The sequence below is a fragment of the Notechis scutatus genome, chromosome Z, assembly GCF_049901735.1.
Source record: "Notechis scutatus isolate UNSWTSFEM ecotype Mainland chromosome Z, rNotScu1.2, whole genome shotgun sequence".
Lineage (NCBI taxonomy): Eukaryota > Metazoa > Chordata > Lepidosauria > Squamata > Elapidae > Notechis > Notechis scutatus.
Window position 1 is genome coordinate 116,708,279 of NC_142025.1, and position 27,707 is coordinate 116,735,985.

The following is a 27,707-nucleotide window of genomic DNA, read 5'->3' on the forward strand; positions in this document are numbered from 1 at the left end:
CTGTTCTCTTTCCAGAGGTATGACGGGAAATATCTCCCCCTCCCCTTAGATTCCCTCCTCAAGTAAGGGAGTCCCGCCTCTCGTCCGCCCCTGTGTGCATTCTGATTGGCTTCGATTGGTGCGCGCCTGTTCCTCCGCTTCGAAGTCCCGGGGAAGGCGTGTCGTGATTGGCGGTTGGGTCCGAGGAAGAGGGCGTGGCTAGCCGGCTCTCTGATCCCTGTATGTGGTGTTCCATGGCGGCTTCTACAGCGGCAGCGATGGCGGCGGCGGCGGCCTCATCCGCGGTGGGGCCGGGGACAGCCGGCGTGGCTCGGGTCTCCTGCGGGAGGGACCTGAGCTGCGTCCCAGAAGTGGCGGGCACCCTGGGGGCGGTTGCTAGACAAGGGTGAGGATAACCACGTGCTCCGACAGCGACCTTTGACCTGCGCCGTTCGGTCCAGGATGACCTCTGACCTCTACCTGTGCTCACCTGGGACCGGGGGGAAGAGCAGGGGCCGGCGGAAGGGCCGTTATGGGATGTCCTCTGAGTCTGACCCCAGATAGAGGATTCCCTCCACGTCCGAGAATACAGCTCCCATCATTGCCAGAAAGAATGGCATGATGGGAGTTGTAGTCCACGTGGAAGTGAGGAGAATACCTTTTTTTTTAAAAAAAGTGGTAAAATATTCACCTGATGTGTCCTAATAGAGTCAAGTGTGTGTGTGTATCTGTCTCACACATGTTCCTCTCAGAGGGCTCCCTCTGAAACTGGTGGAAAGTGCTGGGTGGGATGGAGATTGGCACTTTTCAATTTCATTATTAGAAACTGGAAGATGCAATTATGAGATTTGTGGATGTCACCAGGATAGCTGAAATGTATTTAGTTTTTTAACAATTTTATTTCTTTACTTATCAAATTTCTATGCTGCTCATCTGACCCATGACAGTTGCCTCTCAGAAGACAAAAATGAGATCCAGAAGCTTGCTAAATTCATCTATTTATCCCCTCTATCCAACATCTATCTATCTGTATGTCTATCCACCTATCTATCTATCTCTTACCCATCATATCTATCTCTGCCTGCCTTCCTGCGTGCCTGCCTTCCTGCCTGCCTGCCTGCCTGCCTGCCTGCCTGCCTGCCTGCCTGCCTGCCTGCCTGCCTGCCTGCCTGCCTGCCTGCCTGCCTACCAGCCTACCTATCTATCTATCTATCTATCTATCTATCTATCTATCTATCTATCTATCTATCTATCTATCTATCTATCTATCTATCTATCTATCTATCTATCTATCTATCTATCATCTTACGTACCCATCCAGCCATTATCAATTTACAGTGGTACCTTGGTACTCATGGTTAATTGGTTCTGGGAAGCGTGATGAGTACAAAAAATGATGAATATCAAACAATTTTTTCCCCTTAAAAAATAGTGTAGTGAGCTACAAGACATCCGACACTGACAAGTTCTAATTTGTTCATTAAATGCGAAATAAATTATAAGTACTGGAACAACATTTTTGTATCAAAAGGCTTTGAGTACCAAATTTGATGAGTTTTCAAAGCAGTTGAGTATCAAGGTACTACTTTGTGTGGGTTTGTGCTTGTCTATCCATCCATCCATCTATCTAATCACCTGTGTATTTTAAATAGATTTGCCAGGGAGTCATTTTCTGCTATAATTAACAGAATAACAGAGTAGGAAGGTACCTTGGAGATCTTCTAGTCCAGGGGTCAGGGAGTCATTTTCTGCTATAATTAACAGAGTAGGAAGGTACCTTGGAGATCTTCTAGTCCAGGGTTCACTAACCTCAAGGACCACCAAACTCATAATTTTAAATCCCACGGACAAGAGACCCTGGGAAAGTCCCCAAAAAAGTCTGCAGGAAAATTCCCCACCCCATTTTCCTACCGGTCGATCATTATTTGGAATCACAGGATAACATCTCCAGCTCCGTTCTCAGGGGGAGAGAGAGAGAGACTTTTGCCTTCATGCAAGGAAAGCAGCAGAAGTCACAGAAGTCTTTCTTTCTCCCCTCCCCCCCAAATTCCGCCAGAAATGAGTCTTTGCCGGCGCAGCCTCCTGGAGTAGGATGCCTTGCAGGGTCCCAAAGACTCATTTCTGGTGGAGTTGGAGAGAGAAAAAACGTTTGCTGCTTTCCTTGCATGCAGCCAAAAGCAAAAAAAAAAGAAGCGGAAAGAAGCAGCCTGGTGGCCAGTCCAGGCATGTGTGGTGAGTGGGGCAAGTTCCCCCTCCACCTTCTTTCCCCTCACTATGTGTTATTCACAATGCAAGTGATGCAAGCCTTGTGTTCCTGCAGGCCATATGGGCAGTGCAGCCTTATGTTCCTGCGCAGCCTGGATTATTTGCTTTGGGGGGTTGCTTTGGAGGTGACATTTCTTGCGGACCACCACAATTTTCTCACGGACCACCAATGGTCCCCGGCCCATCTGTTGGTGAACCACTGTTCTAGTCCAACCTGCTTTTCAAGCAGGAGAGTCTATATACCATTCCAGATAAATGGTTGTCTTAAAAACCTCTTTAAAATGATGGAGCACCCACTGTTTCTGGTGGCAAGCCACTTAATTGATTAATTGTTCTCATTATCAGGAAATTTCTATTTAGGTCTAGGTTGCACCTATCCTTGATAGGTTTCCACCCATTATTTCTTGTTCTGCCCTCAAGTGCTTTGGAGAATTTACCTCTTCTTTGTGGTAGCCCCTCAAATATTGAAACACTGCCATTATGTCTCCCTTCACCCTTCTGTATTTTAGACTAGCCATACCCAGTTCCTGCAACTGTTTTCAGAGAGATTCTGTTAAGAGAAAAGGAGTTCCTTGTTCTTCCTTTGCCCTCTCAATGACTTCCACGCACCAATTAATGATGTCTGTTTATTTTGGCTTTATTTTGCTATCTTTCCCCATTGGAAAAGAGTGTTAGGGTGATTGGCCAAAATATAAATGTTTGATAGCAAATTTATGTTGTTGTAATCCCAACAAAGGATATTGCACCAATTCAGTAAGCCCACTGTCAGGGTTCCAGCAATTGCCCTCATTAAATCATGAGCCTCCAGCCAAACTTCAAAAGAATTCAAAAGATTTATTAGGAGCAACATGCCAGCATTAACCTAAATGAAACCAACTCTGGCATACGTAATTCACAGTCACGTAATTCACAGTCACCTGTGACCCTGTCTCCCCCCATGTAATAAATCAGATTCTCCAATGAAGCACGTTCACGGGCCGGGTGTCATCAATCACATTCTCCAATTAAGGATTTTTGAGGGCAGAACATCCGGTAGCCTAGTTATAATCTTTGTAAGATAAGCATGAAATGTACTTCTGGTTTTAAACTGCCTTACTGCTCCTTCAGATTTCTCTCCCTCCCGCCCCCCTTTGTTTATGGCAACTCAAAAACAGGACAGTTTTATGAGTTGACACCCACACTGTGTAAAGAAGTTTTCAGTAGGAGATTTTAAGACTTGTGGAAGCGAAAAAAGGACCAAAAGTCAAAATTGATTTATAATTAGATGGAGATAGAGTTGTGCACTTAAAAATAGAATGGGTATGAAAGCATTTTGGTTATGAGATGGATTTACTGCTGAACCTCAAAACGAGCGATGTGCAAAATTCAAAGCAGTAATCAATCGATCAATCAATAGAGCTGGAAGGGACCTTGGAGGTCTTCTAGTCCAGCCCCCTGCTCAAGTAGGAGACCCTATACCAGTGATGGCTAACCTTTTCAGCATCAAATGCCCAAAGTGTGCGTTCATCCCCAAAAGGCAATGCACATGTGCACCCTGTGCATGCACCCCACCCCCTATGCACCCACGGGTGACCCCCTTGAAGCTCCCATTAGCCCCCCCGCACATGCATGCTCCCTGCACATGTGCCCTGCTCCCACACATGCGCATGTGGCCCCCACATGTATGCGCTTTGCAGAGACCTGAGGACCAGCTGGCCGGTGAGAGGCGCACATGTGCATGCATGGCAGAGCTGAGCTGGGGTGACGGCTCTCATGCCCAGAGAGGGCTCTGCGTGCCACCTCTGGCACGCGTGTGCCATAGCTTTGCCATTACGGCTCTATACCATTTCAGACAAGTGCATATCTAATCCCTTAAAGACCTCCAGTGATGGAGCAGCCACAGCTTCTGACACCAAGCTTTTCCAACAGTAATAATGTAATATAGGTGGTCCTGAACTTATGATCACAACGGAGTTCAAAAATTCTGTTGTTATGTGAGACATTGTTAACTGAGCTTTGCCCCGTGTTACAACCTTTCTTTGTTAAGTGAATCCCTGAAGTTGATAAGTTAAGTAACCTGGTTGTTAAGTGAATCTGGCTTCCCCATCAACTTTGCTCCTCAGAAGTTCGCAAAAGGTCATCACATGACCCCAGGGCGCTGCAACGGTCATAAGTATGAACCAATTGCCAGGCGTCTGAGTTTTGATCACGCGATCATGTGTGAAAAACGGGTCATAAGTTACTGTTTTCAGTGCTGTTGCAATTTCGAATGGTCGCTAAATGATCTGTGGTAAGTCAAGGACGACCTGTATTGATAGCGTACTGTTGAATAAATAGCACCCTTTCTTGCATCAAAGATTTCATACTGAATCAACTCTCGAAAATCTTCCAGAAAAACCAAGTTTTTGTATAAGCTTCTAAGAATAGTTTTTCTCAAACTTTGCAACTGGAAGAGGTGTGGACTTCAACTCCCAGAATTCCTCAGGCAGCCTTGCTGCCAAGATAGCTGTAAAAGACTATGAATGCCATCCTCACCTTGGGGAACAAATTACATTGGAAGAAACTGCCAATGAGAATGTCAATTGTTGACACCTCTCCTATCATAGGAGAAAATATTTATTAAGTGCCTTCTTTCTACTCAAAGTCCCTTTGGGTTGAAATGGTTTTCTAGCCATCTAGGTCAGAGCTATATAAGGTTGGTCAGGGTCTTATGAGTTGTATTAACACCTCTTTGATTTATGCTGGAGGGATCAAAGGCATTTGTGGGTGCATACAGTGACTTATGTGAGTGTGTAGTAGTCATAGAGTGATTTGAAAGCTGTATTTCATTTAGTCCATTGTCAAAAAGGATTTTTGAAAATGAAATCCATCCTTCCTTCCTCTCTCCCTCCTCCCTCCCTTTTTTCCTCCTTTTCTATCTCCCCTCTCATTTCCCTTCTTTCCTTTTCTATCTTCCTCCCTCCCTCTTTTATTTCTTTTCCTTTTTTCCTGACTTCTTTCCTTCCCTTTTTCTACCTTTTTTCCTCTCTCGCCTTGCTTGCTTGCTTGCTTGCTTCCTCTTTTCTTTCCTCTTTCCCTCTCTCCTCCCTCCCTTCTTTCCTTCTTTTCTATCTTCTTCTTTGATCTTCCATCCTCCCTCCATTCCTTTCTCCGCCTTCTTTCCTTCTTTCGTCTCTCCCTCCCTCGGAGGTTGGTTTCTTGTTCTAGCCCAGGACCAAATGCCATTTTTGGGGTTCCTGTTGGGTAGGGAGCCTATAGTACAACCGTCTCCTACATCGCAAAGTAATTTATCGGCAGGAGTATCTTTGTTCATGCTTCAGTTGCTGTGGATTTGCTCCAGAGATTCAGCCAATAGGTCTAGCATTTTACATTCAGTTTCATAGCATGGATTCTTTCTTCTTCCAATCCTCTTAATTTCACAATTTTCCTGGGCCACACAGTTCTTTGATCTGTCTGGCAGCCCCCAAGTTCTTTGATAATCATCCCCCAAATATGAACAGGAAGCATTTGCAGGGGGTAGCTGTATCACTCTGATTCAGCAAAAGCCACATCTTAGGGCCCCTTAAAGGGCTACGTAAACATTTGTGGATTACAGTCAGTAAATCTTTATCTCAGGCATTTTGGCGGGCGTTTGCAGAAAATAAATAATTCCCGTGGATAAACATTTGTCTCGAGGCACTTTTTAGTGTCTCGAGAGCTACCGTAAAAAAAGAAAAACATTATTTCAAAAAACCGCTTTGAAGATAAGCCTCATTGCCCCTGTAAAGATAATTTAAAAAAAACAAAAAAAAACAAAGACGGTGCTCTGGGCTGTTCTGTAATACCTATATTTCATTTGGAGATACCTTAAAAAGAATTCAGTGGTAAAGGCACATCGTCTGTTGCTTTGATTGGAATTAATGTTATGCCATCTGTCCATTTATACAAACGCTCGAGAGTGTTGTCTTGCAGGTCTGATCAGCAGAATTAAAACTGTACTCTGCAAATAATTAGCCATTATAAAGGAGAAAGGGCAGTGGTGAAGTTCTTCACATAATCCATTGTGAGGAAATTAACATTTCATAGCTCAGCAGATCAAATAGCCTGCAGTCGAATAAATGACCTTATGCAGCAGGAGAAGATCATCAGGGAAAATGGTGGGTTTCCTTAGTTGGTAAGGCCACACTTGGAATACGGCATCCAGTTTTAGTCGCCGCGATATAAAAAAAAAAAGATGTTAAGACTCTAGGAAAGAGTGCAGAGAAGAGCAACAAAGAGGATTAGGGGACTGGAGGCTAAAACATATAAAGAACGATTGCAGGAACTGGGCATGGCTAGTCTAATGAAGAGAAGGACTGTGGGGGACATAACAGTGTTCCGATATCCAATATGAAGAGGGGAGTCAAGCTATTCTCCAAAGCACTTGAAGGCAAGACTAGAAGCCATGGAGGTAGGTAAACTAGCTAAGAAGAGATGCAACCTAGAACTAACGAGAATTTTCCTGGCAGAATGATTGATCAGTGGAACAACTTACTACCAGAAGTTGTGGGTGCTCCAACACTGGAGGTTTTTTTAAAGAAACGATTGGACATCCATTTGTCCGGAATGATATTTATATCATATAACATATATTGCATATCTCATTAAGTTAAAATCTAGCTGACTTGTTTGAAGATGAGTCTGTTGTGGTAATGCAGCCAGCCATGTTGTCTCTTCCAACATCGAAGTCTTCATGTGGTTGTTGTTGTTTTTTTCCTTTCTCATCTGTACCATAGATTCGATTTTCTCTGCATGCCGATTTTCCATCCTCGATACAAGAGAGAATTTTTCCAGGAGCCGGCTAAACACCGTCCAGGACCGCAGACTCGCTCTGACCTATTACTTTCAGGGAGAGGTGAGAATTTCAGAAAGCTTGATTTCATTTAATGTCCCTGAGCACAGACGATAAAAACATTGCAAGATCTATCTATCTACCTTCCATCCATCCATCCATCCATCCATCCATCTATCCATGAGAATATTTGTAGCTCAGGGTTGAAATAAAGGGTCCTTGGTGCTCTCTGAGCTTGCTTGAAAATGTTTCATTACCCTAACTAGGTAATATCATCAGTGCTATGGTAGTACTGATGATGTTACTTACCTAAGTAGGGTAATAAAATGTTTCCAAGGAAACAAGCCAGCTCAGAGAGCACCAAGGACCTTTCATGCATTCATTCATTCATTCTGTTCTGACCCAGCTCCGCAAACACGACAAACCCTCTGTATTTAATTCAATGACTCCTGAATTAGGAGCTCCATCAGCCTTGGCAAAATGTTTCTCACTGCAGGCTAACAAGTCTGTCCAGCAGATGAATAGTTGTCTGCCACGTCTATTCATCTCTGCTCCCTGCCTTTTATCCCCAGAGCTAGAGTGGGGCTTCTCTAGCAGCGATGGCTCTTCTGTCCTGAGGACCAGCCCATAGATTTCCACTCCTCTCCTCTCCTCTGCTTTCTGCGCATCCATGCATCAGGCACTGGACCTAGCTGTTCCTCCTCTTGCTCATCAGCCACCTCCAGACCTGGGGGCTGTTGACTCTCCATCTGAGGGCTGACGGATGGCCCAGGCTCTACCTCTGTCTCTTTCTCTGCCAGCTGCATTCCCTCTTCCCTCTCGGAGCTCCCAGGTTGCCGATGCTGGCCCTGACTCCCATGCCTCCTCCTCTTTGGCTACTGGAGGGGCTGGTTGCTGACAGGCCACAACTCATTCATTCATTCATTCAACCCTAAACCCCCACCCCCATCCACATGCCTGGAGACTTGCATGCCTACTTAAAGCATTTGTGTTTTTCTTTTTAAAATAAAAATAAAAATAAAGTTTATTTAAGTTTCATATATTTAAAACATTTAAAAAGAAACAAGCAAACATATAAACAAATATATATACATATATACATTTTGCAGCAGGTATTGAACATTGGTTACGTTTTTCTTTTCTTTTTTTCTTTTACCCCATAGCATTGATGTGATCTACCTTGTTACAATACCTTCCTCGTTCTTTTAATGTTTTAATTTCACAGAATACTTTATAATTAAACGCACGTCCTTCATAATTCCACACCTTATTCAGTTATCAAATGTTGCTTTTTCTTTAACCATTCGTACCAACAGTTCCAAACTTTGTAGTAGTCACTATCTTTGTTGTTTTTTAGTAATTTGGTTAGGCTGTCCATCTCTGCACACTTGTGAATTTTTTTAATGACCATCTCCTCTGAAGGGACAATAGACAGTTTCCAATTTTGAGCATAACTTATTCTGGCTGCCGTTATAATGTGCAAGATTAAATATTGATTTTTTTTTCTATTTTTGAGTCTATCCTACCCAACAAGAAGGTTTCAGATTCAAGTTTTACTTCTTGTTTAGTTATATTTAGAATCCAATTTTTGATATTTTTCCAAAACTTCTGGGCATATGGACATGTCCACCACATATGGAAGTATGTTCCCTGGGCGCAGTTACACTTCCAGCAGTTTGGGGGGAGGTTCAGGAACATCTTAGCCAGTCTCGCGGGTGGCAAGTGCCAACGATATACCATTTTATAGAGATTCTCTTTGACATAGTTAGTTTGTAGTTTATTTCCCAAATATGTTCCCACTTGTCTAATTCAATACTGTGGCCCACATTTTTTGCCCAAATTATCATACACTCCTTGACTGTTTCTTCTTTTAATTTATAATCCAATAGATATTTATATATTTTACTAATCAGCTTCCTTTCCTCTCCATGCCAAATCTTATTTAATTCTTGGTAGGTCATGTTAAAACCAAATTGTTCTTTATCTTTTTTGTAATGCGATTGTATCTGCGCATAGGGCCACCATGCTATCTCTTTTCCTTGAATTTGTATTTGATTCCTACCCTTTAACTCTCTGGTTTGATGTAATAGACCTTTATATCTTACAATATTATCAGAATCTAAAACATTTGGATGTGTAACTGTCTCCATTGTAGATAACCACAGTGGGATCTTACAGTAATGTACTTTTTTTTAATCTTTTCCCAAATATTTAGTAACACATTCCTTATATAATGCCTTTGAAAGTACAAGTGGTGTTTAGTCTTTCCATCCCACATAAATGCGTGCCATCCAAGTTGGAGATCAAAGCCCTCTAATGTTAAGATCCTTTTATTTATCAAATTAACCCAGTCTTTAAGCCAGGTTGCTATCGCAGCATAGTAGTATGTTTCGAAATCTGGAAGACCAAAGCCTCCTTTCTATCATCCTGTAATAATTTATATTTTATTCTGGGTTTTTTCCCTTGCCATATAAATTTGGATATATGTTTATTTAGTTCTTCAAAAAAGCTTTGTTCAAACTTGATTGGCACCGTCTGAAATAAGAACAACAATTTTGACAAAATATTCATTTTTACTATTGCAATACAGCCTAATAGAGATATTTGTAATTTAGCCCAATTATCTAAATCTTTAAATATTTGAATTGTTAATTTATCATAATTATCTTTTTTAATTGATGAGCACCTAGCTGTCAGCCATTTGTGTTTTTCTAACTTCACTTACGCATAATCCTGGCCTGTTTGCGCTACCTCAAACAAAAGAAAACAAAATGAGAAAATGATGGGATTGCTTAATTCTTGGTGAATTTTTTTATAAAGTTTTATTAACTTTCTACTATTACATTTAGTTAGTGCTTAATAAACATCATGCTATCTGGGTTGTTTTGTTTGCTTAACGATACAAATTATATTCCTAATCTTTATCCCTTTTTTCTAGCCGTTGATAAAATAAATTCCATGTTTGGTAGTATTCTGTATTTTCTTTCTGTTTAATCTTCAATGTAAGTCTGTCCATTTCTGCACAGTCCAATTTCTTAATTATCTCTTCATCTAGTATTCCTTCATTTTTCCAATGCTGCGCAAATACAATCCTCGCTGCTGTTAGTACATGTAATATTAAACATACACTTTGTTTATCAAATATTTCTGGTACTGTACCTAATTAAAAAAAATAGTTCAGGTTTAAGATTCATATGTTTTCCTGACATCTTTTCTAGCCATGTGTGTATTTTTGCCAATTCCTGTTAATCCTTAATTCGGTCTTGTTCGGCACAGAAATTATTTGTCATTATGACTTTTTTGAACCTGATTCAGGTGGTTTTTATCCATATGATTCTGACTGCTAAACCGACTCCTGTGTTTGTGTGAACACTCACAATATCTTGCTCCTCCTTAGACTGGAACACACTGATCGTTGGAAAACTGTCTCCATGGATCCGGGCAGATTCCAAACTTGAGAAAGTTCGCAGAAATTCGGAGGCGGTGAGTGACCTTGGCAAGGGAAGAACTATCAGTGGTACTTTAGTAATGTAGAGATATTTTTGTTATGGTGGCAACAAGGAGTGAAGAATATTCTTTGAGATAATCAGTTCCAGAATGCTTGGGAAAGGATAGGGACATTTTGTAATCTGTTTGAAATTAATTTGGCCTATTCTATTCCTATTCCACTCCACCCACTCCATTCCATTCCATTCCATTCCATTCCATTCTATTCTATTCTATATTCTATTAATTCCAAATTTTCTTTTTCCTTTCCTTTCCTTTCCTTTCCTTTCCTTTCCTTTCCTTTCCTTTCCTTTCCTTTCCTTTCCTTTCCTTTCCTTTCCTTTCCTTTCCTTTCCTTCCCTTCCCTTCCCTTCCCTTCCTTCCTTCCTTCCCTTCCCTTCCTTCCTTCCTTCCCTTCCCTTCCCCTTCCCTTCCCTTCCCTTCCCTGCTTTCCTTTCCTTCCCTTCCCTTCCCTTCCTTCCTTCCCTTCCCTTCCCTTCCCTGCTTTCCTTCCCTTCCCTTCCCTTCCCTTCCTTCCTTCCCTTCCTTCCCTGCTTTCCTTTCCTTTCCTTCCCTTCCCTTCCCTTCCCTGCTTTCCTTTCCTTTCCTTTCCTTTCCTTTCCTTTCCTTTCCTTTCCTTTCCTTTCCTTTCCTTTCCTTTCCTTTCCTTTCCTTTCCTTTCCTTCCCTTCCCTTCCCTTCCCTTCCCTTCCCTCCTTTCCTTTCCTTTCCTTTCCTTTCCTTTCCTTTCCTTTCCTTCCCTTCCCTTCCCTTCCCTTCCTTCCCTTCCCTTCCCTTCCCTTCCCTGCTTTCCTTTCCTTTCCTTTCCTTTCCTTTCCTTTCCTTTCCTTTCCTTTCCTTTCCTTTCCTTTCCTTTCCTTTCCTTCCCTTCCCTTCCCTTCCCTTCCCTTCCCTTCCCTTCCCTTCCCTTCCCTGCTTTCCTTTCCTTTCCTTTCCGTTCCTTTCCTTTCCTTTCCTTTCCTTTCCTTTCCTTTCCTTTCCTTTCCTTTCCTTTCCTTTCCTTCTTTCCTTTCCTTTCCTTTCCTTTCCTTTCCTTTCCTTTCCTTTCCTTTCCTTTCCTTTCCTTTCCTTTCCTTTCCTTCCCCTTCCCCTTCCCCTTCCCCTTCCCCTTCCCCTTCCCCTCTCCCTCCACTCCACTCCACTCCATATTTTCTATGCTATTCTATCTTTTATTCCTATTCCTATTCTATTCAGGACGAGTCACTTAATGACTGTTTGAAGTTATGACACCGAAAATGGGACTTGTGACCCAGTTTCAAAAGTTACAATGTCCCGTCTCCTCACACACAAACACATCTACGGTCACGTGAACTGTGATTTGGACGCTCGGTAACTGGCCAGCATTGATGGCTGTTTGCGTTGCCCCTGCGTTCAAACGAACTCAATGTAGATTTTTGCCATAAACTAGCATTTGTTTCCATTTTCTGGCGCCAAGCCACTTCTTGACCAGAGTGGTTAAGTGAATCACTGCAATTAGTAACAACGGCCATTAAGTGAATCTGGCTTCTCTATAGACTTCGCTTGTTCAAGGGTTTCAAAAGGTGATCATATGGCCTTGGGACACAGCAGTGGTCATAAATATGTGTGGTGACCCGGGGCGTGGCACAAAGGCAATACAGTCACATAAGTAAGAAAAGTCCCTTTAATACCTCCAACTTTGTCCCCAATGTCCAGTTACCTTCGTCTGGAGAAAAAACTCCCAAGAACAGTCTTTAAATGGAGGAAATTCAGTCCAAAAACAAGGTACATTATATACAAACTGTAAATAAAAATCCACACAAACCACCCTGCAGCAATTAATTGGATAGGGTAGGATAAGGAATTGCAGACTTCAAAGGCCAACAAAACATACATAGTTGGGAAGACACCAGGAACCCAGATAAGCCTCGACAAAACAAGATGATACACATTTTTTTCCCAACAAGTTGCTATGTGCAAACTCCCTTTTTAAACACTGTGTTCCCAGCTACAGCTAATGAAGGTAATCAGGGCCCTTTCCTCCCCCATAAGCCATGCAACTCACGTTGCTCCCTTCTCCGTCCCTCCCTGCGTGCCTTAGGATGAAGAGGCGGTGGGTGTATCTTCCTCTGAATTCCCTCTGCCTTGCTCTCCCTCACCCCTGCTCTGCCCAGCTGGACTGTGCCCTTCCCCAGTTTCTTCCACAGCCAACAGAGCCACACTCCCACTCCCTGTCATCTGCTCGGCCTTCCCCTTGGAATCAGATTGGGTCAGTTGCCAAGCAACTGAATTTTGATCACATGGCCACAGGGATGCTGCAACAGCTGTAAGTGTGAAAAATGGTCGTGACTTTTTTTTTTTTAGTGCTGTTGTAACTTCGAACGTTCGCTAAACGAACGGTTATAAATCGAGGACTGTCTGTACAGAGAGTAAGACAAGGGCTGCAAGCTGTAACCTTAATATCTATGGTTTTTGTTTTTTTTGTTGCAGGCCATGTTGGAGGAGCTGAATTTTGGGGGCTATTTAGGGCTCCCCGCATTCCTGATTCCCTTGACCCAGGCCGACAATCCCAACCTGGCACGTGTTTTGTGTAACCACATCAATACTGGCCACCACACTTCCATGGTATGTCCAGCAGATGTATCTCACCTTCTATATTTCAACACAACTCAAGAGCCACACAATGCATCTGGTCCCTGAGCCGATAACATCACTTCCATGACGCCTTCCTTATTTGTATTTAGCTTATTTTCCCTTCTCATCAAGCAAAAGCGGAGGTGATTTTCCAAAGAAGTAATTTCAAATGACCTGATAATTACTCTTAGAGGAAAAACAAAACCTTTCCTCCTGCCACTCCTGGTTAGCCAAATAGGTTTGAGGAAGGATTGAGTGAACTCAAGTAAATGAAAATTATAAATTGAGTGCTGTACTGTACTTCACGAAATAGCAGCCAGTTTTAGGGCAGGCAAATATTAGTTCCCCACACACAATGTTGTTGTTCGTCATTTAATGACCCTGTAATCCCTTGCAGGGTGGAGTCGGGGCAACTGAATGGAGCTGAGTGTTTACTGGCCGGATGCCCTTCCTGTTGCCAATGCAGAGTTTTGCTCATCAGATATATTCTCATTGCTTCCAGAGAGAGAAATATCTGCCTCTATCTAGAATTTCCTGACATTTAGAACAATTAATCAGTGGAACAACTTGCCACCGAAGGTTGTGGGTGCTCCAACACTGGAAGTTTTTAAAAAGAGATTGGACAACCATTTGTATGAAATGGTATAGCGTCTCCTGCCTGAGCAAGGGGTTAGACTAGAAGACCTTCAAGGCCCTTTCCAACTCTTATTCCCTGCATTATTCAGACGTGTAAACACATCCACTGTAGACTTAGTGCCTGGGTCAATTTTTGGACCCTAACTCCCTTTTTTCCCCTTTCTCCTATGCCAGTTCTGGATGCGAGTCCCGCTGTTGGATCCAGAAGACTTGAGGGATGATGTGTTTGAAAACGAGGCTGTGCCAGGCATAGAAGACGAGTCCGCAGACGAAGAGAAGACCTGGCAGTGGTGAGTGATAAGTTTGGTGGATGCTTGAAGTACGGGGATGAAATTGAACGGTTAAAAACTTAGGTTTCCCCAGTGGGTTTTGAGTAGTTTACTGAGTTGTAGAGATAGTCCTCGGCTTACCGACCACCAGTGGGAAAAGAATGTTCTGTTGTTAAGCCAGGCTGTGAGTCTTGCCCCATTTTACGACTTTTCTGGCCACCGTGGTTAAGTGAATCGCTGCAGTTAGTCACACGGTTGTTACGTGAATCTGGCTTCCCCACCGACTTCGCCTGTCACAAGATCGCGGAAGGGGCTCACGTGACCCCAGGACACCATCGTAAGTATGAACCAGTTGCCAAGCATCTGAATTTTGATCACATGACCACAGAGGTGCCACCACGGTCGCTAAGTGTGAAAAACAGTCACAAGTCACTTGTTTTCAGTGCCGGTGTCACGTTGAACGGTCACTGTCACAGTTTTATGACTTCTTTTCGGCACGGTTAAGCAAATTACTCTGGGTTGTTAAGCGAATCACACCATTGTTAAGCCAATCCAACTTCCCCCCACTGAATTTCCTTGTTGAAAGCCATCTAGGGAGGTCACAAACACCGAACCTATGAACCTGGAAAGGTGCAACCTTGGTAAATACAGGTAGTCCTCGACTTACAATGGTTCACTTAGTGACCATTCGAAGTTACGACGGCACAGAAAAAAGTGACCGGTAACCGATTTTCACGCGACCATCGCATCATCCCCATGGTCACGTGGTTTACATTTGGATGCTTGCCAGCCGACTCGTGTGTACGATGGTCGCCGCATTCCGGGGTCCCACGATCCTCTTTTTGCGACCTTCCGACAAGCAAAGTCAGCGGGGAAGCTGGATTCACTTAATGGCCGCATTAACCTGTTGAACAGCTGCGGTGATTCAGTTAACCAACGTGGCAAGAAAATGTTGTAACACCAGGCAAGGCTCGCTTAACAAATTTCTCACTCCACATCATAACATTTTGGCTTGATTGTGGCCGTAAGGCGAGGATTACCTGTAGGAGCCCGTTGCCAAGCACCTGAATTTAGATCGTGTGATTGTGGGGATTGCTGCGACAGTGGTAAGTACGAGGACTGACTGTGAGTCACTTTTTTTCAGTGCCGTCGTAAATTGGAACAGTTGCCAAAGGAATAGTTATAAATCAAGGACTGCCTGCATTCCTAGGAATGAGTCTTGTTGGAACAGAATTCAATTAATTCAATTAATTCACCACTATAATAATTTGTCTCAAGAGAGAAGCCAGTCAAATGCGGCCCTAGGTTATTCTCTTCAAACCCACCTCTTCCTATTTTGACAGCGCAGCTAGTCCTCGGATTCCAACAGTTCATTTAGCGATGGTTCGAAGCTACAACGGCACTGAAAAAAAGTTCATTTGTCAAACTTAACAACCGCCGCAGCATGGCCCATGTTCTCCTGCTCAACATGGCGTCTGACTCATAATTGTGACAGTCCCGGGGGTCACGCAATCCCTTTTCATGACTGAATTTCCTTAACAACCGTGCAGCCACCTTAACCACTGCAGCGATTCACTTAACAAACAAACAGAAAGGTCGTAAAATGGGGCAAAATTCGCTTTACAGACGTCTCGCTCAGCTGCCGAAATTTCGGGCTCAGTTGTGGCTGTAAGCCAAGAACGTCTTTTATTTATTTTTAAGCGTTTGCTCCGTCAGTGAAAATTGGCGCTCCTTTTTTTTGGCAACTTAAAATAATAAATTGCAAAAAATAAATAAAAATCTGTTACTATTGTGAAGATGTTAAGTGGGGATTGCTTCCTCCACGTTGTGAGTCATCTCCTGGCAACTGTACACCCCGCCTGCTAATTTTGAGATCCACAATTAGCAAAAGGAGAGGAAGGGAAGAGGGGGTGGATAACTTAGAGCAGGGGCATCAAACTCGATTTCATTGAGGGCCTCATCAGGGTTGTGTTTGACCTCCGGGGGCGGGATGGACGTGGCCAGTTTGACGTCACTCGTGTCAGGGCGCCTATGGCGGCTCAAGCACTCTGCCAGCGAAAACGGGCTCCCTCTGCCAGTGAAAACGGAGCTCGGGAGGGCCACGCGCAGCTGCGACGACCACCTGTACCCTCTGCAACGAAAATGGTGCTTGGGATAGCTGCATGCAGCCCTCCCGAGCTCCGTTTTTGCTGGCAGTGGCACCGCAGGCTTATCCTTCACTGTTTCCAGGGCGGCTCCGCGGGCCAAATCTAAGCACTCCGCGGGCCCCATGTGCCCCATGGGCCTTGAGTTTGAGACCCACAGAGGGAGAGGTGGGCAGATGCCGGTTTTCTAGCCCGCCCCCAAATTAGCTCCTTTCTTTTCTTTTCGCAGGTGGCACAACTTCCGAACATTGTGCGACTACAACAAGCGTGTGGCTGTGGGTAAGTGCCGAGATTTGATGCTCCAGGGCTCTGTTCCGAATCCTCCCGTTGATAAATCTTTCATGTCCCTTCTTGGCAGCGCTGGAGGTTGGCCCAGACCTGCCGTCCAATCACGTCATTGACCGCTGGCTGGGTGAGCCAATCAAAGCCGCCGTTCTACCCACTAGCATCTTCTTAACCAATAAGAAAGGCTTCCCGGTTCTTTCTAAAATGCATCAGCGCCTCATATTTCGCTTGCTTAAAGTAAGTCCTTTTCTCTCTCTCTCTCTCTCTCTGCTCTGTTTGGGTTCGTCCTCGGGAGCTCTGTCATCAGCTGCAGAGGCCTTCAGGAAAGCCTTGCCGGCCATGGAAGCAGAAGCTCCTGAAGGCCTCTGACAGCAAAAAGGAGGCCTGTGGGCCGGTGCACGCAAGTGAGGGTTAGTCAGTGGAGGACATCCCCCAAAAATAAGACCTGGTGCCTTTTTGGGTGGCAAAAAAATTACAAGACAGGATCTTATTTTGGGGGGAAACACAGTACATATACACATATAGGTGTACGTATACACACACACACACACACACACTATGACTCTTTTACCAGAAACCGTATTCAGACATCTCAAGTTGACCCCCGTTTTATTTCTCCCCTCCTTCAGCTTGAGGTGCAGTTCATCATCACCGGAGCCCACCACCATCCAGAAAAGGAATTCTGCTCTTACCTGCAATACTTGGAGTATCTCAGTCAGAACCGTCCTCCTCCTTCTGCTTACGAGCTTTTCGCCAAAGGTTATGAAGATTACCTACAGTCTCCATTGCAGGTGAGTCTTCTCTTCTTGAGGGTGTTGGACTGAACCTCAAAAAGATTTGGGGTCTGGAATGTCTTAACTACGGGTAGTCCTGGCTTGATGGCCGCAAGTGAATCCATGATGTCTGTTGCTAAGCGAGACAATTGAGTGAATTTTGCCACATTTTACAATCTTCCTTAACCGCGGCATGTCTAGTTTAATGAAAAAGAAGAATTACAGATGACATGATAGCAGTCTTCCGTTATTTGAGGGGCTGCCACAAAGAAGAGGGGTGGGGTGTCAATCTATTTTCTGTCTCCTTGTTCTGAAGACAGAACAAGAAGCAACGGATGGAAACTAAATCAAGGAGAGAAGCAACTTAGAACTAAGGAAGAATTTCCTGACAGTGAGAATGATTAACCGGTGGAACTGCTTGCCACCAGAAGTTGTGGGTGCTCCAACACTGGAGGTTTTAAAGCAGATTTTTAAGTAGTTTTTAAGAGGTTGGACATCCATTTGTCTGAAATGGTAGAGGATCTCCTTCTTGTGCAGGGGGTAGGGCTAGAAGACCTCCAAGGTCCCTTCCATTACTCCATTACTCTGTTACTTCTTTTCCTGGTTGCTAAATGACTCACTGCTACAGTTGTTAAATAAGCCACACAGCTGTTAAGTGAATCTGGCTTCCCCATTGATTTTCCTTATCAGAAGATTGTGTGACCCCGGGACATGGCATCTGTCATAAATGTGAGTCAGTTGCTAATGTCTGAATTTTTATCACATCACTGTGGGAACACTGCAGTGGCTATAAGAGTAAAAAGGGACATAAATTGTTTTTTTTTCAGTGCCATTGTAACTTCGAACAGTCACTCAACGAACAGTTGTATATGGAGAACTATCTGAATAATCTCAAATATTGATGGGGATTGCATGTTTTGGCTCTTGGAGAAATTGAATTCCCCTGCTGTGCTCTGGCCATTTGCTTCTTGGCTGCTCTGGTTTATTCTGGGTTCAAATTCTTCTCCTTGGTTCTTGCTCCCGACAGCCCCTGATGGACAACCTGGAATCCCAGACCTATGAAGTCTTCGAGAAGGATCCTATCAAATACTCCCAGTACCAACAGGTAAGTTGGCAAGGGGTACAGGTGAGGCGCATTTGCTGAAATAATGAAAGGTATATAAGACAGGCGTGAAGTGTTAAATACAGGTGTGGCTGATGACTGAGAGAAGAGAGGATCGGGATCTGGGGATAAGGAGCAAGAGTAGTTTGATCCAGTGGTTAAGGCATCAGGCTAGAAACCAGAAACTTGAGTTGTGACCGAGATGAAAGCCACTTGGATGACTTTGAGCCCGTCACCAGGAGATGGCGAGTTCTAGTCCCGCCTTAGACATGAAACATACTGTAGCTGGATGACTTTGGGACAATCACCAGGAGACAGTGAATTCAAGTCCTGCCTTAGGCCTGAAAGCCGGCTGGGTGACTGGGCCGGTTACCAGGAGACCGGGACTTCTAATCCTGTCTCGGGCATGAAACACAGCTGGGTGACTGCACCAATCACTAGGTGGCTGTGAGTTTTAGTCCCGCCTTAGGCATGAAAGTTGGCTAAGTGACTTTGGGCAAATCAGGTGTCTCTGAATTCTAGCCCCGTATTAGGCATGGAACACTGCTGGGTGACTTTGGGCCAATCACCAGGAGACAGTGAGTTCTAGTCCTGCCTTAGATCTGAAAGCAAGGCTGGGTGATTTTGACCAATCACCAGGAGATGGTGAGTTCTAGGCCCACCTTAGGCACGAAAGCTGGCTGGATGACTTTGAGCCAATCACTAGGTGACTGAATTTAGTCTTGCCTTAGGCACGAAAGCTATCTGGGTGGCTTTGGGTTTCTTCCACTCGCTCAGCTTAACCCACCCTCACAGGGTTGTTGTTATGGGGACAATAACAGGAATTTTGGTTCTGTTCGCTGCTTTTGGTTATTTGTAAAAATAATATAGGCAGGGTACAATTAAATAAACCAGGCTAGATTGTTGAAGGTCCACTGAGATTTGGAGAGATGCTAGAAATGGGGGCAGGCCGTACAGGCAGTCCCTGACTTATGACCACAATTGTGCCCACAGTTTCTCTTGTTATGTGAGACATTTTTTTAAAGTGAGTTTTGCCCCATTTTACAACCTTCTCACGGTTGTTAAGTGAACCCCTGCCATTCATAAGTTAGTAACCCGGTCGTTAAATGAATCTGGCTTCCCCGTTGACTTTGCTTGTCAGAAGGTCGCAAAAGGGGATCACGTGACCTTGGGGCACAGCAACAGTCATAAGTACGAACCAGCTGCTGAGCATCTGAATTTTGATGATGTGATCACAGGGATGCTGCAGAGATCGTAACTGTGAAAAATGGTCCTAAGTCACTTTTTTTCAGTGCTGTTGTAGCTTGGAACCGTCGCTAAAGTGTTCTAAGTCTAGGACTAGCTGTGCTGTCAAATAGGAAGAGGTGGGTTTAAAGAGAATAACCTAGGGCCGCGTTTGACTGGCTTCTCTCTTGAGATAAATTATTATAGCGGTGAATTAATTGAATTCTGCTCCAACAAAACACATTGCTAGGAATTCAGGTAGTCCTCAACTTACAACAATCTCATTAGCGACCGTTCGAAGTTACAACTACCTGTATAGGTAGTCCACGGCTTACAACAGTTCACTTAGTGACCGTTTAAAGTTACAATGGCACACAAAAAAGTGACTTACGGCCTTTTTCACACTTAATGACCATTGCAGCATCCTCGGGGTCAGGTGATCAAATTTGAGAAGCTCATCAGCTGACTCATATATGACGGTCACAGCATCCCACAGATCAGGCGATCCCCTTTTCTGACCATCTGACCAGCAAAGTCAATGGGATTCACCTAGCCATCGTGTGGCTAACTTAACTTAACTTCCTAATTGGGGCAAAAAAGAAAGGTCATAAAATGGACTTAACAAATGTTTTGCTTCATGAGAGAAATTTTGGGGCTCCATTGTGGTTGTAAGTCGGGGACTAGCTGTATCAGAAATATTTTGAGCGGTGGTTTCCTTCGCTTGATGTCTATGGAGATTCTCATTTACCAGGTCATGGTTGTCCCAAAGATGCTTTTTTTCAGGAGGCAACTGGACTTTCTGGTTTTTCTTTGAAGACATTTCGCTTCTCCTCCAAGAAGCTTCTTCAGCTCTGACAGGATGGTGGGGAATGGAAAGATTTATTCTCCTTGCAGACAGCTGGTCCTTTGCATCCTTTTGGAGGGTCGTTGAGGCCACCTGTTGTTATTCTGTTATTCTGAGCCATGTGCAGACCTGTACATTGGGGAAACAAAACAGCCACTTTGCACAACAAAGAAGAACCAACCCATCAGGACAAGATTCAGCAGTCCATCTGCATTTAAAAGACAGAGGCCGTTCTTTCGAAGACAACAAAGTCCATTTTGGACGGAGAGGGCTGCTGGGTTGAAAGAGGGGTCAAAGAGACCATCTTCGTCCAAACTGAACGGCCCTCTCTTCACAGAGGGGCAGGGATACGAAGTCATCTATCTCTGGTCTAAAACACAGTCCTTTCAACAGTTCCAAGAAGGCTCCATTTGCACCACTCAGGTCACCCTGAGGACACAAGACAAACCTCCAAGTGGCCTCAACGACTCTCTAAAAAGGATGCAAATGACCAGCTGTCTGCAAGGAGGACAAATCCTTCCATTCCTCAGAGCTGAAGAAGCTTCTTGAATGAGAAATGAAACTCCTTCAAGGAAAAATTGGAAAGTCCAGTTGCCTCTTGGGAAAAGCACCTCTGGGTTTCCTTCGCTTGTTCTAAACGGGGAAAACTTACGTTGTTGTGTGTGTTGCTTCTCTCCGTTCAGGCAATCTACAAGTGCCTCTTGGACCGTGTTCCCGAAGAGGAGAAAGACACTAATGTCCAGTGAGTAGGAACTCCAACATGGAGGAGAGTGGGCTGTGAGGGAGGGGCCACAATCCTTGGACTCAGATTGAGAAAAGTTGCAAGGTACATCTGCCTTGCTCTTTGCTGCATTGCAATCTCCCTAGAAAAGTGTCTTAAAAAGCCTGCCCATCACAGTCGTAAGTTGTGATGGTTGCAAAACTGTCAAATTTTACAACCTTTTTGCAGCGGTCATTAAGCAAAGCCATGGCCATTAAGCCAACGCTACCGGGGTCCATTGAACCAGTGGTTTGCTGTGGGCTGGTTTTGCTGAAAACCATGGTTTTAGCAAACCATGTTAATATGCGGTCATGTAACACCTCCCCCAAGCAAATGCTGTAAAGGCAGGCCAGTTGCCGAGCAACAGGGTTGTAGTCACATGACTGCGGGAGACAACCTTCAGATCTTCAACTATAAAGTCATAACTTCAAACAGTTGTTAAGCAACCAGCCGCAAGTCAAGGAGTTGACTTGTGGCTCATTGCTTAGAAACTGTTCGAAGTTACGATGGACCCGCGGTCCTTGACTTGAGACTGGTTGCTTAGAAACTGTTCGAACTTACCACGGACCCACTGTGGGAGGACAACCTGTATTGGGGGTGCAAGGCTATCTGTCAATCATCCTAAGTTCCTCTCATTAGACAATATCAGGGAGTGCAGGAAGTTCTTGACCACATTGGAAAATTTTGGCTGCCAAGCCAGGCAGTTGTTCATTGAGTCTTCCTCCATTTTATAATCCCTTTTTTGCCACCGTTGTTAAGTGAATTGCTACGTTTGTTAAGTGAATCACGCTCCTGTTAAGTGAATCTAGCTTTCCCCCATTTGCTTGGCTTGTCAGAAGCTCCCTAGGAAAGTTGCAAATGACAATCCGGAACCCTCAGGTTGCTGCAACCAACCACCGTAAGAACATGACAGTTGTCACCCAAAGCCTTATCACATGACGATAGGGGGGAATGCTACAATGGTCATAAGTGTGAGGACTGGTCATATGTCCCTTTTTTCCAGCACCATTTAACTTAGAATGGTCATGAAACCGATGGTTGTAAGTCAAGGACTGCCTGTAATAAGCTGCAAAGTGGCCTCTCCCTCCATTTTTACCCTTCATTTTTTTTTTGTAGCAAAGCAAGGATATTACAGGTATTCCTCAACTTACAGCCGCTTATTTAGGGACCGCTCCAAGTTACAACGGCCCTGAAAAAGATGACTTACACCCTCGTTTCGCCCTTAACCATCACAGCAGCATTCCCAACGGTCACGTGATCAGAATTCGGGCTCTTGGCAACTGACTCACATATACGACGGTTGGCAGTCCCCTTTTGTGATCTTCTAACAAGCCGAGTCGACAGGGAAGCCAGATTCCCTTAACGACCGTGTGGCTCACTGAACAACGGCAATGATTCGCTTCACAACTTTGACAGGAAAGGCTGTAAAAATGGGGGGCTGTCACTGTTTCGCTGAGCGAGGGAAATTTTGGACATTGTGGTCCTAAATCGAGGATTATACTCGTATTCCCTCCCCGCTTATTATCGGTCTTTGAACCGGGCATCAAATCGCACAAATCCCATACAGGATTATGCGGCGGGTGTCTGATCCCGAGGCAAAGCTAGTTAGAAGGCAGCTTGGTGGAAACCACAATGCGGAGGTTGCCTTTTTAATTACGATTAAAAGCGCATAACAAAAGTCACGGAGTGAGATCAGCCCCTCGTTTGGCTGTCGGTGCTGGTCACACGGCGGGTGGGCGGGCTTTGTTTGATTGTGAGCGGAGACACACTTTTTGTCGGGGCGACAATAGCGCACTCTCCAGCTGGGCTCCCATGTTTTTTTAGCTGGATTGCTCCTAGTGAGCACAAGCTTAAACCTGGTTTAAGACAACGGCCTCTTTGTTTTTGGTTGCCTCCTGATTACGTCCCTCATTTCTCCCCTTTGCTTTTGTTCCCCCCCCACAACAACCCACAGGGTGGTGATGGTGTTGGGGGCTGGGAGGGGTCCTCTCGTCAACGCCTCCCTCCAAGCGGCCTGCCAGGCCAAACGACGCATCAAGATTTACGCCGTGGAAAAGAACCCCAACGCGGTGGTGACGTAAGTTGGTTCCCACCTGCCGTGGACTCATCCTCGGCATGCAGCTCTGGGCCCTTTGGAGGGCAGGGTGGAAGGAATCGGCCTATGGATGTCATTGTGCATTGAAGAATCGTTGTAGGGAGAGCTAGTTGGTCTAGTGGTGAAGCACCAGGCTAGAAGCCAGGGCACTGGGAGTTCTAGTCCCACCTTAGACAGGAAATCCGTTGGGTGCTTTGGGGTCAATCACCAGGGGAATTCTAGTCCCGCCACAGCAACGTCTTCTGGCCATCTTTTCCTTCAGGCTGGAGAGCTGGCAGTACGAGGAATGGGGGTCCCAGGTGACGGTGGTCTCCTGTGACATGCGCGAGTGGGAGGCCCCCGAGAAAGCGGATCTGATGGTGTCGGAACTCCTGGGCTCCTTCGCTGACAACGAGCTGTCCCCAGAGTGTCTGGATGGGGCGGAACATTGCCTCAAAGGTGAGTCATAAGAGGCAAAACCTCTGAATAATGATGTTTGCAGTCCAAAATATTTAGAATATTTGTACATATGTAATCCTCAGCTCACAATTGGGAGCAAACTTTCCACTGCTGAGCATGGCAATTATTAAGTGAGTCATTGCCTAATGTTATTTTATTTTCATTTAATTTAATTTTTAATTTTTGTTATTTTTCATTTTACGTAGTTTTTTTATTTTAATTGTTTATTATTATTTATTTTATTTTATTTTTATTTTATTTATTTTAGATTTTATTTAATTGTACATATTTTTCATGTTTATTTTATTTTAAATTTTTATTTATTTTTCATTTTATGTTATGCTGTTATTTTTTTCTTTTAATTTTGTTTTGTATTGTTTTTTATTATGTATTTCATTTTTTTTTACTTCGATTATTTTTTATTTTTCATTTCATTTATTTTTCATTTTTAAATTTTATTTTATTTTGTATTTTATTTTTCATTTTATGTTATTTTTTTCTTTTCTTTTAATTGTTTTATTATTGTATTTTATGATATTTATTGTATTCTTTTACTTGTTATATTTTTTATTTTATTTATTTTTCATTTTATTTATTTTCTTTTTAATTAAATTTATTGACTGGCCATTTAATCCCTGGGTAACTGGATGGCTTATAATCCTGACCTTTTCTGCCATGGTTCTTAAAGTGAATCACCACAGTCATTAAGTGAATCACGGGATTGTTACATGAATCTTAAATGGCTCATGTGATATGTTGTCGCCGGTGTGGGGGGTTATTTTATTATGTTATTTTATTAATTTATTACTGATTCTCTTTTTTATTAGTTTTATTGTTTTTTGTAAACAGTATTATATACTATATATTGTAACAATATTATATAATATTCTTATGAGCTGCCTTGAGTCACCATGTGCGAATAGGCGGCAATATAGATTTCAAAATAAGTAATAAATAAATAAATCTGCCTTCCCCATTGAATTTGATGGTCAGAAACCAGCTGGCTGGGTTGCAAATCACACAAACCCAGCATGCTGCAATTGTCACAAATACATGCCACAGTCTCCCCCTCAAAATAAGACCCTGTCTTATATTTCTTTTCCCACTTAAAAAGGCACCGGGGCTTATTTTCAGGGGATGTCATCCACTGACTAACCTCACTTGCACACGTTGCCCCCGGAACTCCTTCTTCTGTGGCCGGCAAGGCTTTCCTGAAGGCCTCTGCAGGCGATAACATCTCTGGATCGATCCAAAGCTTTGTTATCATATACAGAGGCCTTCGGGAAAGCCTTGCCAGCCTTGCCTACTGCAGAAGAAATGGGCCGGCAAGGCAGGTGTTGGGGTGTGCGAGGCCTGGCTACAACTGTCCAAAGGCAAGTAGTAGGGCAGCTCCACCCCCCATACCTCATCCTCACCCTAGCCTAGCTTAATTTTTACCCGTCCACTCTGGAGTAGGTGGGATCTTAATTATTTTGGGAGGATAGGGCTTATATTGGGTGCACATGTAAAAATCAAGCTAGGACTTACTTTTAGGGTAGGTCACATTTTCGGGTAAAAACAACAGCCAAACACATTTTCTTTAGTTTTGATCACATGACCCTGGGGATGCCGCAACAGTTGTAAGTCACTTTTTTTTCAACTTTGAATGGTCCCTAAATGAATGGTTGAGGAGTACCTGTACTAAAAAAAAAATGTGGTATGCAGGCTGGAAGATCTGTTGGTTAACTGAACCAGTCAGCTAAGTCCTGTTAATAATTGTGAGTTATTGTTATTTCTTTGATTTGCCCCTCTACCCAGAGGGAGGGGTGAGCATCCCCCATCACTACACCTCCTTCTTGGGTCCCATCTCATCCTCAAAGCTCTACAATGAAGTGCGCGCCTGTCGTGAGAAGGATCGCGATCCAGAGGTGAGGTTTCCTGTATTCTCCGTCCTCCTAAAAATGTTCTTTCCTAAAAAGAAATTAGCAAAAGAAAAATAGAACTCTTGATCTCTTGGGGAAAAAAAAAGAAAGAAAATAGGGCTTTTCCTAACAACAGCAACAAACCAAGTATGCAATGTAGGTCAGGTTTAAATTCCTAAAATTATTTAATGTCAAATACTGGGCATATACAAATAATTAAGTTATTTGAGTTAAAATAATCTTCAGTTAAAACAATGAAGGATCTCGTGTTATATGATTACATACATGTAATCAAATTTATGTCTTTGTCATCAAACGTCCTGATTTAGATTCATCGTTTAGATTTTCAGGATGCTCTGAAAAGTTTTTAAATTTAATCTTATTAATGATACAAAAAATGAATCGCCTGCAGTGTCAACCCTGAAGCCATCCTGGAGCTTCAGTGTTGCCACTTTTACTTTAAAAAATCAAATATATACCCCATTCTACATGTGGAAGAAAAATGATTGCAAACTTTTAATTTCGATTCTTACAAAGAGAAATTGGAACCTTTCTATATATAAAAAATGGGAATGGCATATTCCAGTAGCACTGATGATGTTCCCTAGTTGGGTCATGAAACGTCTGCAAGAAAACAACCATGCTTGGAGAGCACCAAGGACCTCACGTGGCATTTTAAAATCTGATTCTGTTCTGTTTTATTTCTTTGTTTTTCCCTCCCAGGCTCAATTTGAAATGCCTTATGTTGTTCGCCTTCACAACTTCCACCAGTTAGCACCCCCGAAAGCTTGTTTCTCCTTCAGACACCCCAACCCAGGTAGGAACATTTTGGAGAGCAAAACACCCATTTGATGTTATGGAAACAAGCTAAGCTAGACTGTTAGTTGTCTAGATGAGAAGAAGGGCTGGCTGCATCTTTTTCTTCATAATTTTTTTTTTACTGCAAAACCTGGGTTAACCCACCCACACAGCAAGCCATCTTCCTTTCTGTTAAAAACAGACGGATTTAGGCTTGGATATTTTTATCCTTGTTTTCTTTCAAACTTCTGGGTGCTCCCTCTTATCTTTGGTTTTGTCTTTTCCCTTTTGCAGACCCTCTCAAGGACAACAACCGTTACCAAACACTGGAATTCCAGGTGGATGTGAATACGGTTCTCCACGGCTTTGCCGGCTACTTTGAGGCCACGCTATATGGGGACATCACACTCAGTATGTGGAGGGAAGCCTCAGATGGGAGAGGAAGAGTTCATTATTTATTAAATTTAGATGCTGCCCATCTCGCAATCCAAAGTAACTCTGGGTGGCTTACAATGTAATAAAAGCAGAAACATAAAACTATTAAAATCAGGGGGGTTAAATGCAGACTAAAAACCGAGCGGTGAGGTGGCCTAGAGGTGGAGCTCTCACCTCACAATCAGGAGGCTGTGAGTTGAATTCTAGGTAGAGACTGCTATTTCTCTCTCTGGGCACACAATGAGAATATATCTGCTGCAAAACTCTGCATTGGCAACAGGAAGGGCATCCAGCCAGTAAAACACTCGGTTCAATTCAGTTGCACCGACTCCACCCCCGCAAGAGATTACGGGGTCATTAAACAACAACGAAAAATACAGACTAAAAACTACAGGCTCAAGTGGAGAGAGTGTTTTGTGTGTGCGTGCCTTCTCTGACACTGCACCAGCCAGATACATCTCCATTAGGGCCATGCCAACCCGCAAAGCCAGAGGATAAGGCCTATCCGGAAGCCAGAAACGTGGGAGCTGTTGAAACATTCCAAAGGGGCCCAGGACAGAAAAATCTCTTCTCTTACACCCCTTGTTATAGATTGCCTTGATGCTATTGAATACAATAATAATAATAATAATTCTCTCTCCCCCACTTTTTCCCCCTCTCCCCATTCCTCCTTATAGGTATTCGTCCTGAGACTCATTCACCTGGCATGTTTTCATGGTTCCCTATTTTTTTCCCCATTAAGGTAACTTTTCTGTTTAAAAATAACATTTCCCTACATAAGAACAAACTATCTGTTGGAAGTATTTGAGGATTTTTCATCAAGGGAAACTGTGACAAAGCAAAATATATATCGGTAGTCCTCGACTTATGAC

The 27,707-nt window shown here is 43.6% G+C and overlaps 1 protein-coding gene across 1 annotated transcript in view; it reads left to right on the forward strand.

Moving 5' to 3' along the window:
* The first annotated feature begins 193 nt into the window (after nt 1-193).
* The window catches only part of PRMT5 (protein arginine methyltransferase 5), a 30,726-nt gene continuing 3,212 nt past the window's right edge, over nt 194-27,707 (forward strand). The window contains exons 1-16 of the mRNA XM_026683073.2: nt 194-385; nt 6,978-7,096; nt 10,431-10,516; nt 12,988-13,122; nt 13,942-14,057; nt 16,410-16,459; nt 16,539-16,702; nt 17,095-17,256; nt 18,266-18,343; nt 21,092-21,150; nt 23,123-23,245; nt 23,526-23,701; nt 25,499-25,608; nt 26,326-26,419; nt 26,695-26,811; nt 27,513-27,577. Of these exons, the coding sequence (XP_026538858.1) occupies nt 222-385; nt 6,978-7,096; nt 10,431-10,516; nt 12,988-13,122; nt 13,942-14,057; nt 16,410-16,459; nt 16,539-16,702; nt 17,095-17,256; nt 18,266-18,343; nt 21,092-21,150; nt 23,123-23,245; nt 23,526-23,701; nt 25,499-25,608; nt 26,326-26,419; nt 26,695-26,811; nt 27,513-27,577 (1,818 nt within the window). The 5' untranslated portion in view covers nt 194-221. The remainder of the gene's footprint in view (nt 386-6,977; nt 7,097-10,430; nt 10,517-12,987; nt 13,123-13,941; nt 14,058-16,409; nt 16,460-16,538; nt 16,703-17,094; nt 17,257-18,265; nt 18,344-21,091; nt 21,151-23,122; nt 23,246-23,525; nt 23,702-25,498; nt 25,609-26,325; nt 26,420-26,694; nt 26,812-27,512; nt 27,578-27,707) is intronic.